The following is a 17,040-nucleotide window of genomic DNA, read 5'->3' on the forward strand; positions in this document are numbered from 1 at the left end:
ATTGCTTTGTGTACATTCACAACTCTAATAATTATTTCTATTAAGGAATTTCGCGACTGACTCTTGGCCACAACAGAATATCAGTGTTTTACTCTTTTAAAGGCAAAGCAATAAACTGAGTTGTGACCATTTTGTGTTACTATGCCACACGCATGAAAGAAGAAAATTGTTGTTTTATATATTTTGTTTTTTTTTTTTTACTTTTTTGTATTTCATTCTTTTATCTCTTTTTACTTATTGTGTATGTTTGATTTATGTGTATTTAATTAGCTGACAAAAATTTACTGGTTTTTGTGGCTCGATACTCTATCTATATAAAATAAGGTTTTACCTTAATATACCATCTAGAAGCAGTCCACTTCATTTTTCGTTTATGATTTCATTACTTCTGAAATCCACGCGTATGAAGTACCTAACTTTATCTATGGTTCGAATTCTATCGCGCGTCTGTTGGCATTGTTAAAATTTAAAACGTTAGCGAACAAGAAAGCGTTATTAAAAAGGAAACTTAATATATTTCGGTGCCCGGGAGCGATCCGCATTAATGTTTAATGTATTTTCTTATTACACTGTAATCGCTTGTTTTTGCTTTACTTTTCGCGGAATAATATATATATTTTTTTAAACAACATTCTTAATTTACTAAAATACGATCTAAATGATATATATTATAAAGTGATTTTATCGTGTTTCGTGTATCTAATTAACCTGAAAATTCATCGTAAGTCCTTTACGTCGGAGCTTACAAAGGAATTTATATTATCAAAAGATACTTAATTATATTGTTGTCGTATTGTTGTGATAGGTAGGTAGATAGATAGATAGATAGATAGATAGATAGATAATTTATTTGCATTACTTACACAGCACACAAATTTTAACATATACATGTATATACATAAAAAGCGAGATAAGATAAATGATTAAAAAAAAATACATAAAGCCAAGTACAATTGTTGCAATTATGCGTGTGCCATAACAATACAAAATGGTCACAACTCAGTTTATTGCTTTAACAACAGCTTCGCCCTCAAAAGAGCATAAACATACATACATATTCAGTCTAGCGGCTTCTTCCACACTCATCAATCTTTATATGTTTTCAAGTTCTATTGCTATTAATTTGGTCGACCCCTCTGATATAAGCGGCTGTTGTTTTAGGTTTTTTTTTATATAATTTTTTTTTATATCCTATGTACAGACATCATGTAGTTGCAGTTTTATAATATAGTCGTAAGCAATTATATTTAAATTGCATATGATTCTAGTATAGAATAAGCCACTCATTTCGTTCCCGTGAGTGTCGTAAGAGGCGACTAAGGTAACTCAATAATTGAAAGACGCGCAGCAGCGTCCTTCTCAAAACGTCACTAAAGCCTAACTGCGGTTGTCAGGGCGGAAAGGGATTGTTAGTAATAGAGACTTAGAATCCCATTGCTAGCAATATACCCAACCAGGTCGACCTCCTCGCGGATCCCCCTGGAAACTATCATGGTTAATTCCTGAAGAATTCATCATGATGGGCTAACGGGCCTGTTTTCATTATCATCAATCACCCTTCACTGGTGCTCCGCCAGCGTATCCTGTTAACGCAGGCGGAGTTACCATTCCATTTTCACCCATAAAAAAAAACTGCGGTTTTCAATCCGCCCGCTAAGCTTGACAACTACATATAAAACCTCCCTTATTAACTTTGTGTTCAAGAGAACATAGTTACCAGAGGGAGACTTTGTACAAAAGTCGTTTGCTTAGACACCTCTGTCCCATTCGTGTTTCTATCCACAAGCAGTTGTGTTTGCATAGCTGTGTTTCGATTTAAAGGGTGGGATATTGCAGTGAATTTACAGGGTACAGAGGAATAACACCTGAGTTCTCAGGAATGGCAACGCATGAAGTGTGTCGTAGGCGAAATAGTATACTCTGTTATGTCCATGGTACTGCTCATGTCTATAGGCGACGGTTACCACTTTCCATCAGGTGGGCCGTCAGCTTGTTTGCCATTCTAAGTTGTATAAAAAAAAATAGGGGCTGATATGATGATGATTCCTACTTATCTTATATCGATGATTATATCAACGAACTGTTTCGCCTTACACGTGTAATAATACCAGAAGGCGGCTTTGATTCTGACAAGCAATAAATGAAATTGCCACGACGAGTTCACGCTTCACATAAAATCATATTGTTTTCCCTCATATATAGAGATGTCTGTACAATACGCCTTTCAAGATTAATTCTTGCTCCATTTTGGATCAATTTGCACCAATTGGTATTTCTTTAAGATTTCTAAAAAATATTATTATAATAAAAAATGTGTGTTCCCAAAAAAAAAACCGACTTCGATTGTGACAGTACTGGTTATTTTTTAATGTAATTTAATGTTATAATTATATAAACCGCCTGCCAAGCGTGGCAATACTGGTAAAACTCTCCTTATGGGGGAGGCTATGTTCAACAGGGGACAGTTAAATAGTTAGGGGAAAAGGATTGTTAGCAATAGAGTTTGACAGCCCCATTGCTAGCAATATACCTTATTAGGTCGACCTCCACGTGGTTCCCCCTGGAAACCATCGTTAACAACTCTTGTTGAATTCGTCACGATGGGCTAACTGACCTACTTCATCCTCACCTATCATCCTTCACTGGTGCCCCGCCGGTGTATACCGATAGTGGGGTTACCATTCAATTTTCATCCATTAAAAAAAAAACAGGGGACAGTTAACGGCTGATATATAAAAAGTGTCTTGATAGCGAATAAAACTAATTGCAGTTGTCTACCCGCTTGCAAAGCGTGATAACTACTAGCAAAATCCCCTTTATGGCGGATGATGATGATTTAAAAAAATAATCTATTTTTAAATCACTTATTTTCACTATAAAACCAAACTAACAAACCAGTTAAACAAAATGTATGGCTGTCCCAAACAACTTTTTGTGGTATAAACACCACAGAGACTTGTTTGGGACAGCCCTACACTCTGCTTGTTTTGTACATACCATGATATTCGAATACAAATTATTATTATTTATATAACTATAGTCAGACAGAAATATCGAAAAGTTGACATATTAAAAAAAAAAAACATAGTTTATAAACCTTTCTCTTTTCATTTAAGAGGTTCCTCTTGTCGGTGCAACTAATTCATGCATCTTCCTCCAGCCAGCTCTATCCCAGGCCATATCCTTTATCTCCCTATACGACATGACGCCTAGTGTTTCCTTTATCTGTCCCATGTAGTTAATCCTCGGTCTTCCTCTTCCTCTTTTGCCCTCTATCTTTCCTTCTTCTATGCTCTTAAAAAATCGTCAAGTCGTATAAGGTGGGCCAGCATTTTGCCTCTTCTATTAGTTTATAAACCAATTACTCTAAATCGAATACCGCTTTTTTAAAGAGAATATATTATCGTAGATAGCAATACAAATAATAGATTTAGCAATTTCTGCTGTTTATGGTAAGTAGTTCGATATGTCTTAACTAGCAATATTGTTTCAGTATGGCAGAGCACCGATCCATTGGGCCGCAAGCAGAGGAAACGTCGACATAATGAAATTACTCATTGAAGCGAAATGCGATATTGAAGCAGCTGATAAGGTAATATCCGATTGTTTACACATAATTATGAATATTTTATCATTGTAATGAAATTTGATTGTTCATGATGAACGGAATCAATTATTTAAGTATTAGTCTAACAAATTAATTGTTATGATAATGATGGGATATATAACAAATGTATAACAGTGCTTATAAAACATGTTTTTTTTTATATAACTTAGAATGGCAAATGAGCTGACGGCCCACCTGATGGAAAGTGGTAACCGTCGCCTAAAGACATGAACTGTACCATGGATATAACAGAGTATACTGTTTCGCCCATGATACCCTCCATGCGTTGCCATTCCTGAGGACTCAGGTGTTGTTCCTCTGTACCCAGTAAATTCACACCATATCCCACCTTTCAAACCGAAACATAGCCATGCAAACACAACTACTTCACAGTTGAAACACGAATGGGACAGAGGTACCCAAGCAATCGACTTTTGTACAAAGTCTCCCTCTGGTAAATGTTTTAAAATAACCATAATTTTATTTGAATAGAAACAATACAACTAATTTTCTAATCATAAATCTTTAAAAAAAAGTTTACCAAATCGGCCTACACCGTGAAACGTAACGCGTGGTCATTCATACAAAATGAAAACAAAAAAATATCTATATATTTTTCAATCGAGGCGACTTACTCTGTAAGTTGGTAACTAATTTAGAAAATTAACTTTTATATCTAAAAGTTTTTACTTACAGACTAGCCCCATGGAAAGCCTATCAAATCGTTTTAGTAGTTCAGTTTTCTATCAAAGTAACTAATTCTGCCGCAACTGAAGTCGCCATTTTTGTGGATCATAATCTTATTTCAAGTCAACCATGACTTAAGAATATTTTCCATTTATAGTAAATTAAAAATTAATTAAATTTTTCAAAACATTAATTATTTTAATACTTGTACTTATATAGTATAAATTATATAGTATAAATAAAATAGTCCACAGTTGTTTTTTTTTCAAATAATAAAATTCGTGAAGTACCAGGCTAACATAGCGTCTAAAGATGTCGAAAATTTTTATTTGCAGTTCGGAATGCGCCCATTGCTAATGGCAGCGTGGCATGGTCATCTCGAAGCTGTAAAAACCCTCGTTGCTGCAGGTGCCTGTCTTGCAGCTACTAATAAGGTATTTTACCCTAGATGGATACCCAATATAAATACATTATACATTTTTGTCAAACAAGCACGATAAAAAGAAAGAAATAGATACAGATTGTATGATGGCTCACATTACAGTTTCATGTTTGTGTATAACATAGCATGGATAAAACAAAGTTTAATCAACTGCCTCATATTAGTCTAATGAATATATATATAATGCCGAGGTTGCTATTTTCTATTGGTCCAAGTACTAATTCAATATACTAATTTATTTTTATATCTATTATATAACTATCTATCTATATAACAGGATTATTATAATCATCATCTCAGCCATTATCTGTCCACTTAACATCCTCTGACTCTCTGCAATGCATTTGAGATCGTCACTCCATCTAGTGGGGTATTGTCCTACACTGCGTTTTCTTTAATGGATGATAATGTAATGGCATAGTATTATATTATCTGTGGTAATGGTAACCCCGCCTGCGCTATCGGTATACACCAGCGGGGCACCAGTGATAGATGATTGGTGTGGATGAAAAGGCAGGTCAGTTAGCTCACCGTGACGAATTCAACGATAAATTAGTCACGATAGTTTCCAGGGGGAACCGCGTGAAGGTCGACCTGATAAAGTATATTGATAGCGATGGCGACTAACCTTCCCATTACAAACCTACACTGTGTTTACCCGTACAGTGTTGCCACTCAAAAACCTTTCTTCCCCATCGGTTGTAGGTTTTACAAGCTATGTGACCAGCGCACTGCCACTTCAGCCTATCCACTATTATAATAATCGTGCTTTATTTTGTATTATAATCACGATAAATATGATTAAATTAATATATTATTGTCTGTTATGTATTTGGTAACATCAGGTATTAACAAAATATTATTATATGGGCTTTCGGTATTTATTTCAACTCTAATAAAATGTCTATCATAAAAAATATTGAAGGATAATATTTTGTTGAATCGAATACAATAGATATTATGGAATAAAATAATGTATTTTTAGTTTGCCTCTACAAAATTCCATCTATAAGGTTGTTATGATAGAAATAGAATTCCCGCCAATATTTCCCGCTAAAATATAATAAGAGTAAGCGCGTTTAAATTAGGAACAATAAGTATTGTACCTACGCTACTGGTACCTATAAAAAAAATATAAATCGATTTTTATTTTTTTTATATTTTTTATAAAATAACATTAGATATTATATTTAATGGATTGCATTTTAATAATCCATTTGCAGTTAAAAAATAAAGACTTTCGTTTATAATAAAGCGGTTTTGTGTTGAACTGCGATGTTGAAAAACACACACAGCCCAACTTTATAAATGGTAACTGGCGTCTATAGTCAGGAACTACGAAATGGACATCACAGAGTATAATGTGTCATCACCTATGACACCCTACATGCATTGTAATTTCTAAGGACTAAGGTGTTTTTTTTTTTATGTAGATTACAATCGCAACCTAGAATTGCAGGAAGTCAGTGGATGCAGGTAGCCCAGGACCGTTCCTTATGACAATTTATGAGAGAGGCCTGTGTTCGACAGTAGACAAACAACAGCTGATATGATGATGATGGTAGAATGGCAAATAAGCTGACGGCCGGCCTGATAGAAAGTGGTAACCGTCGCCTATAGACATGAGCAGTACCGTGGACATAACAATTAATATATTAATGTCATCAACATCATCATCATCGTCATTATATCAGCTTTTATTTGTCCACTGCTGGGCATAAGCCTCCCCTTGGGAGGTTTTGCCAATAGTTGTAACGCTTGGCAGGCAGATTGGTAACCGCAGTTAGGCTTTGGAGATGTTTTAAGAGGGACGCTGCTACCCATCCCACGCCCTCACTTATGTATATATTAACAAATATGGCCATGGTATTGATAGATAGATATACTCATTATTGTTTCCTCCATAAGATTACAACAGTAAACTTATTATAAATACGAACAATTATAAGAAAATATTACACTGAGGAAACAATGAACGGCCTTGTCGCTAAGAGCGATCTCTTCCAGGCTACCTTTGGATGGGGAAGAGTAATTATAAACAGTTTGACTGGAGGCACGAAACTCTGTTCGTTTTTTATGCATACATACAGTAATGTGGATATATTATAGTACATTACTGCAGCGGCCAGCAACGGAGGCATTGATGGATGAACGTGCAAATGTGGGCCAAGGCGCAGCCGAGGCACACATACGTGAGTCCATCAATGCCTAGTTGTGGCCAAGGCTTGTATAGTACTTTTCTTAAACAATGCGCGGAAATCAAAAACGCAATTTTACTTTTTAAATTCAATGACGAATAACGAACAATAATAATTTTTCACGCGCCTTAATGTTCCTTTGTTTTTTTTTTTTCAATAAACAGCTTTCTATTTGCAAGCCAGTTCGAAATTTAAATAAAAGTTACCTCCTTGGTAGCCATGTTTCGAAGTAAAAGATCATTCCATTTTTAAATTACAGGACAGATATGAGTTTACATAATAATTTATCTGGCCGCAAAACACGACAGATATGGATTTTCATACAACTTTTGCCGGCCGCTGCCCGCATGTATCTGGCCAGTACGGCAATTTTGATTTATCTCAAAGAAGATTGTCAATATAATGCTCACATTTCCAAGCATGTTTGAGAAAATGTACATTTTAATTTACTGATACATACTCAAATAAATCCATACATACATATAAATACATATACATAAAAATAAATACATATTAATTACATTTTACATAATAATTTAAGGAACAAAGCATTACACTGCATTATACTCGTATTGTTGAACCGATTACACGTCAGAACCGTAAACATAAATTATTTAATATAACAAAGTGAATCTGTACATGTCTGCAACAGGCGTTTCCGTTGGGGTTACCATCCGTTCGGATTCCTCCGGATATACCGGCTTGATTTTTAACCGACTTTAAAAAAAGGAGGTTCTCAATTCGGTGGCTTTTTTTTATTTTGATTACCTCATTAGTTGTAATCTGATTTGGAATATATATTTTTTGTTTATATGAAAGGATATATTTACAAATTGATCCCATAGAAATTTATCAAAGTCGGTTGAGTAGATTAGTTTTTTAATAAAAATAACTGGTCTTGCCAAAATTGAATTTTTTTTTAAAAATTTTTTTGTGGAACACAATCTTATTTGTTTCGAAGTCAAAAGTCATTTTAAAATTATTGTCATTCTCTTAGTGCCTACGAGGACGCGAGATGGCGCTATTTGACAAGGCCTTAGTATGTAATGAAAGCGGCCCATAAACTCTTTATACCAGAGGCCGCCACCTTCACACAAATAAAAGTTTGCCATTAAAAACCTGTAAATAAAAATTATTTGCCAAGTGTATTTCAACGCATCACCTTAAACCCGCTACGCTTATTTAGATAATCTAATTCTTGTCGTGTTTGTAATTGCCATGATGTTTGAAAAATCGTATAGAAAAAACGCATTAATGCGAATCCTGAACAGATTATTATTTTATATTTTTATTAAAAATATAAAATTATATATTTGTATGTATATAAAACAGTTGCTGCAAGTTTCAAAAACGTATTAATCGATTTAAATATTTCTTTTTTGTTTTGATCCTTGTAAATCAGAAGTGGATCAAAAATACGTCTAAAAAATAAATAATCTAGTACGGGAATTACTATTTCGGATTACTTTTACTAGATGGCGTTGTATGTGATACGAATTCATACGGTGCATGTAAGATTTAATATCTCATTTTGTGACTAAATCGGCTATGTAAATATCCCGTTTTTCAAATATCGGAACAGTAACCCTAGTCTCTGTGGAGTAGTGTCAGTAAATCCCTTAAGCTGTGCAGATTTGTGGCATATATACGGTTGTTTACTGGGTAACTGAGGGATTTTTTTTAATGGATGACAATGGAATGGCAACCCCGCCTGCGCAAACGGTATAAACTGGCGGAGCACTATCGAAGGATGATTTTTAAAGCAAATACCTTTAAAGCAGGTATCATAAAATTTTATTCTGAAAATCCCTCTACATTGAGCCAATTGTGAATATATGTATCTATGTATTTGTTATGTATATATGTATGTGTTTATATATGTGTATGTGTGTATGTATATATATATATATATATATATATATATATATATATATATATATATATATATATATATATATATATATATATGTGTATATATATATTTATTTATGTATTAATGTTATATTATTCATGTACTTTTATTATTTACATATGTAGGTATATAGAGCTGTTTTTATTGTATTATATACTAATTTTTTTTACTGGGTATTATTTAGTTTATCTTTAATTGTACGGTTATTACCCTTATACATTCTACAGTTTTCTTTCAGCTTCTCAAAGGTTGACTGTAAGAGATCCCTTTATGGGATAACTCCGCCATTGTATATTAAATCATTTATTAGTGTTCAATTTGAATTATGTACAATAAAGATTTTACAATACAATACAATGATTTTTTTTAATGGATGAAAATGGCATGGTTACGCCGCCTGCGTTAACTACGGAATATGCTGGCGAGGTACCAGTGAGGAAGAAAGCAGGTCAGTTAGCGCATCGTGAAGAATACACCAGAAATTCAGCACTAATTATTAGGCTATATATATATATATATATATATATATATATATATATATATATATATATATATATATATATATATATATATATATATATATATATATATATATATATATATATATATATTAGTAATAGTAATTATTAGCAAAACTCCCCAATAAGGGAAGACCTATAATAATAAGTAGGGATAATATTTATATTATTATATGTATCACATCTCCCATATTTAGAACTAACAGAATTTTTCATTGTGCCTCCCACCAAATTGCTTATAATTACTCCTCTTCATCCAAAGGTTGCCTGGAAGAGACCGCTCTTAGCGGTAAGGTCGCCCATTGTTTTCTCATTGTGATTATTTCTTGTAATTGTTTATATTTATAATAAGTTTACTATTGTAATCTTTTGGAGGAAACAATAAAGAGTATCTATCTATCTATCTATATTCAGCATAGGCAATATATATATATATATATATATATATATATATATATATATATATATTTTGAATAAATAGTACAACATGCGAGCTTAAGTCTATTAAAATTCTCTACGAGTTCTTCGAATTCAAGATTCGTGCAAATTTTGAGTGGAAAAGAGCATTAATTGTCAGTGGGCAGTGTGCGTACAATAAAAAGAGGAAACAGCACGGTTGTGGTATTTTTACTAAGAAATTATACTTACCTAAATAAATACTATTTAGGTATTTAAGTTATTTACTTACATTCAAAATACATACATATCTGTATGGAATAATAAATCGATATAAAATATTACACCTAATAAAATGACAATAATAAAAAATGAGTGTCGAGATCTACTGGGACCGATCCATCATTACGGTCTAGACAGTTCCTGCGAACAAACCTGATATCTTTTCTTTTTTATACCACAGAGGTAACAAACAAGCATACGGCCCACCTGATGGTAAGTGGTTACCGTAGCCTATGAACACCTGCAATACCAGAGGTATTACGCGCGCGTTGCCGACCCTGAAGAAACCTCTTTACTCCCCTTTTGAAGAACCCCATGCTGTATTCTCTTGGGAAAACTTCGACAGGGAATTCAGTGGTAATAGATCGGGCACTCTCGAGGGTGTTTTTGGTAGATATCATGACGTGAACCTCGTGAAAGCCGAAACTGGGAAAGAAAATAATATCTCGACTTAGCTCACGAGATAACCAGAATGTGGGTGTTGCATCTACCGAAATCGTTCCAATTATTCTGTCGACGAACGGTGTTACCCCAATCTGGGGTAAGACCGTTCATCGACAACACCTCAGACGATCGGAACAACACATCAGACAGTTCACTCCCGGGAAAAATACAAAAAGCGGTTACTGCGCTTTTAGATACTGCGCGCAATTTACGCCAGTTTCTCTTCCTAGAGCCCTGAGTCTCGGCCAATTGTGCTTCTACCGGAGGCTAGTTTACCATCTCCTTTCCTTAAGAGGGAAGATGTGAATTTGATTAAAAAATATAATTTTATAAAAAAAAATTCTTTGTCACAATTGTAAGTTGCTTTTACTAGACATTTTTTTTTAGTTTATTTAATAACAATTATTTTGCAATTATTTGTACAGAAACACAACGACCTCCTACAATGCGCTTGCTCCCGGGGATCGCTGGACGTCGCGGCGTATGCGCTGTCTCTAGGCTCCAACGTACAGGGTTGCGACGCGGCTGGCGATGCACCTTTGGCGTTAGCATCTCGCGCTGGTCATGCCGCCCTGGTAGAACTGCTCTTGGAGAAGGGAGCGTACATCGATGCTATCAACAAGGTAAGAAGTAGTTTATGGAATAAAAATGAAATTGTGACCCCATCTGCGCTGTCAGTTTATGCTGGTGGGGATCTGAATTGAATATGGAATACTGTGGTCCATCCTCACAGGATAAGCGAGTCGATTGGACCATTTTTTATAATACAGGGGGCAAACGAGCTTGCGGATCACCTGATGGTAAGTGATGCCACCCATGATCACCCACAACACCAATGGCATTGCAGGCATGCTGCCGGCCTTTTAAAAAAGAATATGTTCTTTTCTTGAAGGTTATGATGTCGTATCGGTTCGGAAATACTACTGCTGGAAGTTGATTCCAAAGAGTGGTTGTGCGTGGAAGAAAGTGCCTTGAAAAACACACGGTGGAAGAGCGCCACTCGTCCAGATGGTTGGGATGAAACTTTAGTTAATGATGAATCCATCAAGACTCATCCACGATAAGTTTACTACGTGAAGGTCAAACTAGCTTGGTATATTGGCAGCAATGGGACAGCTAATTCCTATTAGAAATTAATCCTCTCCCAAAACAAAATTTTCACATGAAATTAGTAATTATCAATTGATGAATAGGGTGTCACGTGCACGTTGCCGTTCCGGAAGAAACCTTAATTTAAACAGAAAATCTGATTTAACATAAAACATGTGAGGGGTACCATGAGCGAGACAATATGCTCTGTTATGTCCATGGTACTATATGCTACAGGAATTTTTCAATGAAAAAAATTAATTGTATTTGTACCTATTTGTTTCAATGTAATAATGTTTTATTTATTTTATGTTAATCGACGATACATATATATAATGTAAAAATTTATTTATATACTTTATGAAATATTTATTAATGTGATTGCTGCGCTCTTCCAGGGTTCATGTTGACTCTTTACTTTTAATAACTTAAGACTCATATTGTTACAACATGTAATAGCAATAAATGATTGAATTGAATTGAATTGAATTGGTACTGTTCACATCTATAGGCGACAATTACCATTTTCCATCAGGTGGGCCGTCAGCTTATTTGTCATTCTAAATTTCAAAATCAATAAAAAATTTTTTTTATTTCAATCCAAATTGTCGTCCTGCTTTTCATACTTTTCTTTAATTAATGTATGGATTTAATATTTTTTGGTATACTTAATATTTTTTTTTATGTAACTTAGAATGGCAAACAAGCTAATGATCCACCTGATGGAAAGTGGTAACCGTCGCTTATAGACATGAATAGATGAACATAACAGATTACACTGTTTCGCCTATGATACCCCCTATGCATTGCCATTTCTAAAGGTTAAGGTATATGCTGTACTCTGTAAATTCTCTGCCATATCCCACCCTTCAGATCGAAACACAGCCATGCAAACAACTGCTTCACGGTTGAAATACAAGTGGGTTACAGAGGTACTGAAGCAAACGACTTTTGTACAAAATCTTCCTCTGGATACCATAATAATGTACTAAGTTTCATTTTGCTCGAAAATGAGGAAAGAGCAATAAAAACCCGATATTTTATACAACAATTTCACTTGTAATTGTTGGCAAGTTGCTTGATACTTTAATTGCCCAAGGGCTCGTCGGATTCCTCGCTGCGGATCTTCTTACGGAGTGCCTATTAATAACTCGACAAGTCGTTAATTATTTAATGCTGCCTATCGGATGCTTATCACAGATTTCTGCTTTGTCTAATCTGTCCTGAAATTCATTTTTTGACATAAATTTTTATAACTTAATAATTTCCAAACTGCGACCACACATGAATGAAATGCAATTGGAAAAAATATAAGGACATATAAGGCAGGTTTATAATGCATTCAAGTGAGTTGTTATTAAAATTGTAAGTTAAAAAGCTTATATTTCGACAAAATCATTATGAAACAATATGGGAAACCTTTTCAATTTAAATAAAAGAGTAATCAAAATCGCTTCAAAGAAAGCTAAAAAAAGGTCGAATAGAAACTCGACGAGGTTTCCTTTTGAAGCCGATCAGAAACGAGGCCAAATATAACGTCAAAACGGCCACATAAAATCAAACGATCACCGAATCATTATCAATAATATAATATCAGAAATTCTTTCGTTTCCAACGAACAATTTCCTCAATAATCAGATAAAGCCCACCAAATTGATTTTAAACACCCACCGGAAAGCACTCGGTTTTCCATTAACTAGGCGTACTTTTATGTGTGCCACGCAATGTAATGACCTATCTATTGTTATCCCCTTAATTGAATGGGAAGCCAGTAATTTTTCATAGATCTCTGACTGTTTATATTCACCTAGTACTTTGCAACCGATTTCAATAAAGGCTTTTTTTTAATTTTATGTTTTTGTTTTAAAGTTAAAAATTAGTTGTTTATGTTTGTTTAAAAATTTAATTTAAAACAAAAATTCCAGTGGACACCAAAATCCTGGTCATCGAAAACTCTGATAAGAAAACAAATTAATTCGAGTGACGGCGAGAGGCTCGTTTTAATTCTAATACGCTCGTTGGAGAGCAAAGGAATTGTTAGCAATGGAGTTTGACAGCTCCATTGCTAGCAATAAGCTCTATTACATCGACCTCCACGTGGTTCCCCTTGAAAACCATCGTGAGCAATTCTTGTTGAATTCGTCACGATGGGCTAACTGATCTGCTTCATGACCACCTATCATCTTTCACTGGTGCCCCGCCGGTGTATACCGATAACGCAGGTGGGCTTACATTCCATTATCACCCATTAAAAAAGACATTTAAATGCACATTGCCTGGACGTTTCCTTACACTTCACGCTCTATCTAAATACATATAATCTAGTATGGACATTATGCCCAGAACATAAATTCAAGAGCATTTTTCAATTTCCTGCCGACAGAAAAACGATTATCCGCATCATCTGAGCATCGCATTTGCATAATAATTCCTTATTGAACTTTCTTACTTTGTGTAACATAATTTGTAGCGCACAACACGGTTTTTTTTATTGGATGAAAACGGAATGGTAACCCCGCCTGCGCTAACGGGATACACTGGCGGGGCACCAGTGAAGGGTGATCGATGAGAATGAAAACAGGCCAGTTAGCCCATCATGATGAATTCATCTGGAATTAATCATGATAGTTATCAGGGGGAACCGCGAGGAGGTCGACCTGGTTGGGTATATTGCTAGCAATGGGATTCTTAGTCTCTATTACTAACAATCCCTTTCCCCCCTCACAACACGGTTTCAGCGAAGTTTTCTCCCACGAACACTCAGGTTATAGAATGAGCTCCCTGACGAAGTTTTCCCAAGAGGCTACAGCATGGGGTTCTTTAAAAAGGGAATAAAGAGGTTTCTTCAGGGTCGGCAACGCGCGCGTAATACCCCTGGTATTGCAGGCGTTCATAGGCTACGGTAACCGCTTACCATTAGGTGGGCCGTATGCTTGTTTGCCACCTCGGTGGTATAAAGAAAAACATAATTTCAAATAAAAGTATAACTAGATTAGTATAACTATATTGAAGTAACATCCATTTTGTAACGAGTGGTTGGTACTCTTACGTAGATAGTCTCTTAGTTAAATTAGTTCTAAAAGTAAGCTTAGGAAGTATTTCAAATAACTTAGTTCTTGTAATGTAATCAAAATTCCTCTCCAACTTATTAAATCAAATCAAATTAAATCAAGTCTAAATCAAACTATAAATAAAATTAATTAATAGATAAATATTAGATTATATATAATACAAAAAAGGCAACGGAATTTCAGTGAAAATAATTTAAATTTAGAAACTTTTTGACCATAAAATAACCAAAGACAGACTTTGTACAAAAGTCGTTTGCTTGACTACCTCTGTCCCATTCGTGTTTCTACCGTGAAGCAGTTGTGTTTGCATGGCTGTGTCTCGGTTTGAAGGGTGGGATATGGCAGTGAATTTACAGGGTACAGAGGAATAACACCTAAGTCCTCAGGAATGGTCAACTGGCGTGGCGAAACTGTATACTCTGTTATGTCCATGGTACTGCTCATGTCTATAGGTGACAGTTACTACTTTCCATCAGGTGAGCCGTCAGCTTCTTTGCCACTTTAAGTTAATAAAAAAACAGTAATTTTTAGGCTAATTCGACTCTGCAAAATACGATTTTGCCCAGTGTCATCCCTTCCTCCCCTCCTTCCCCCTTTTAATACACGAAAGTATTATATAATATATATTTTATATTATTTTATAAATATTTTACTGAACTATATATACTATATTTTGTACTTCTACACCAATCCAATAACGACACCTCTCTTTTTTTATGTGTTCCTAAGAATGAAAACGCCAAATAATTATTAAAAAAAATCATTTCACCAACAGGTCGGACGGACAGCCCTACATGTTGCGTGCGAAGGTGGCCACTGCACAACTGCTGCTCTCCTAATAGACAAGGGGGCATCGAGAGAAGCCAGAGACAACTCGGGCCGAACTCCGCTTCACTTGGCAGCTGTACACCGACATACAGAGCTAGTGAGGGTGCTGCTAGAATCGCAGTGCCACGTCGACGCGACTGATAATGTAAGCTTATGATAGCCTAGTACAACTACGCCACATTTATACAATAAAATCTTTCATTTTCTCTTCTTTTTATTTTATTTCTTCTTCAAACATATTAACAATAAGTTTCCAATTCAACATTCATTTATTCACTCGCTAGCTTTTTGCCCGCTATCTCGTACACGTGAATTTTTGAAGCAAGAAAAGTATTGAAATATATACTACTAGATGGCATGTCAAGATAAAACATACACCAGATTCTAAGTTAGACCTTCAGGAATACATCAATGGAAATCGCATTCAATAGTGTTACGTATGTATATACAAACCAACAGACACAGACAGACAGACAAAATTCCTAAATTAATTATATTGACTTCTATTGATCTTATTAAGACTACATACAAAAAATACTAAATACAAAAAATATTAATTTATTTTTTCTTAAAAATCTTGGGAGATATCTGTACATGGACGTACAGATATCTAGTTACCATTTTGTTATATTAGTAAAATTAATGAAACAAATAATGAAAATAGACATAGTAAAGCAAATATTAACAATAATACACCATCTACTAATATATTCTTTTTATGTGAAAGCGGAAATTATTTTTTTTTAAACAAATAAATTGTTCACAATATTTATATATTTTTTTTATACAACTTAGAATCGCAATCAAGCTGACGGCCCACCTGATGGAAAGTGGTAACCGTCGCCTATAGACATGAGCAGTACCATGCACATAACAGAGTATACTGTTTCGCCCATGATATCACTCATGCGTTGCCATTCCTGAGGACTATTATTTTTTTGTACCCTGTAAATTCACTGCCATATCCCACCCTTCAAACTGAAACACAGCCATGCAAACACAACTGCTTCACGGTAGAAACAGGAATGGAACAGGTGTCGAAGCAAACGACGTTTGTACAAAGTCTTCCTCTGATAAATGTGTGTATTATCTAGCAATTTAAATATGCAATAAAGAATATAAACTTAAATGAGTTTCGTTATCTATCAAAGTTTTGCTTCAATAAACATCTATTTGCAGTCATTGCAACTGACGACACTCGGCATCGACACTCAGCGTCACACTCGGCGTCGACACTCGGCGTCGACACTCGACTCTCGACTCACCGGGACCATTAAAACTTCTGCATAAATAAAAAACGAATAATATTTTACCGTTTCAAATAGTTACGTTATACATTTTAAATTTCTGTATCTATTGTATTTACACTTTTATCTGTATGAATCATGCTATCGGAAACAACATAACCATCCGCGGAACGTGATTAAATATTTATATTTTATCACGTTAGGTTTTTTTTTTATATTTGTATAAACATAAATGTTTATATATATGGAAATAAGTACCATAGACTTTTTTTTTCAATGGGTGAAAATAGTATGGTATCCCCGCCTGCGCTAACGGGAT

At 34.8% G+C, this 17,040-nt stretch overlaps 1 protein-coding gene across 1 annotated transcript in view; it reads left to right on the forward strand.

Annotated features, from left to right (window-relative positions):
• Nucleotides 1–17,040, forward strand: part of LOC113510757 (ankyrin repeat domain-containing protein 29-like) — a 93,529-nt gene that overhangs the window by 40,653 nt on the left and 35,836 nt on the right. Inside the window, exons 3-6 of the mRNA XM_052896351.1 lie at nucleotides 3,494–3,592; nucleotides 4,630–4,728; nucleotides 10,912–11,109; nucleotides 15,422–15,619. Coding sequence (XP_052752311.1) covers nucleotides 3,494–3,592; nucleotides 4,630–4,728; nucleotides 10,912–11,109; nucleotides 15,422–15,619 — 594 coding nt within the window. The remainder of the gene's footprint in view (nucleotides 1–3,493; nucleotides 3,593–4,629; nucleotides 4,729–10,911; nucleotides 11,110–15,421; nucleotides 15,620–17,040) is intronic.

The sequence above is a fragment of the Galleria mellonella genome, unplaced genomic scaffold (assembly GCF_026898425.1).
Source record: "Galleria mellonella isolate WM207_F2 unplaced genomic scaffold, CSIRO_AGI_GalMel_v1 utg32, whole genome shotgun sequence".
Taxonomy (NCBI): domain Eukaryota; kingdom Metazoa; phylum Arthropoda; class Insecta; order Lepidoptera; family Pyralidae; genus Galleria; species Galleria mellonella.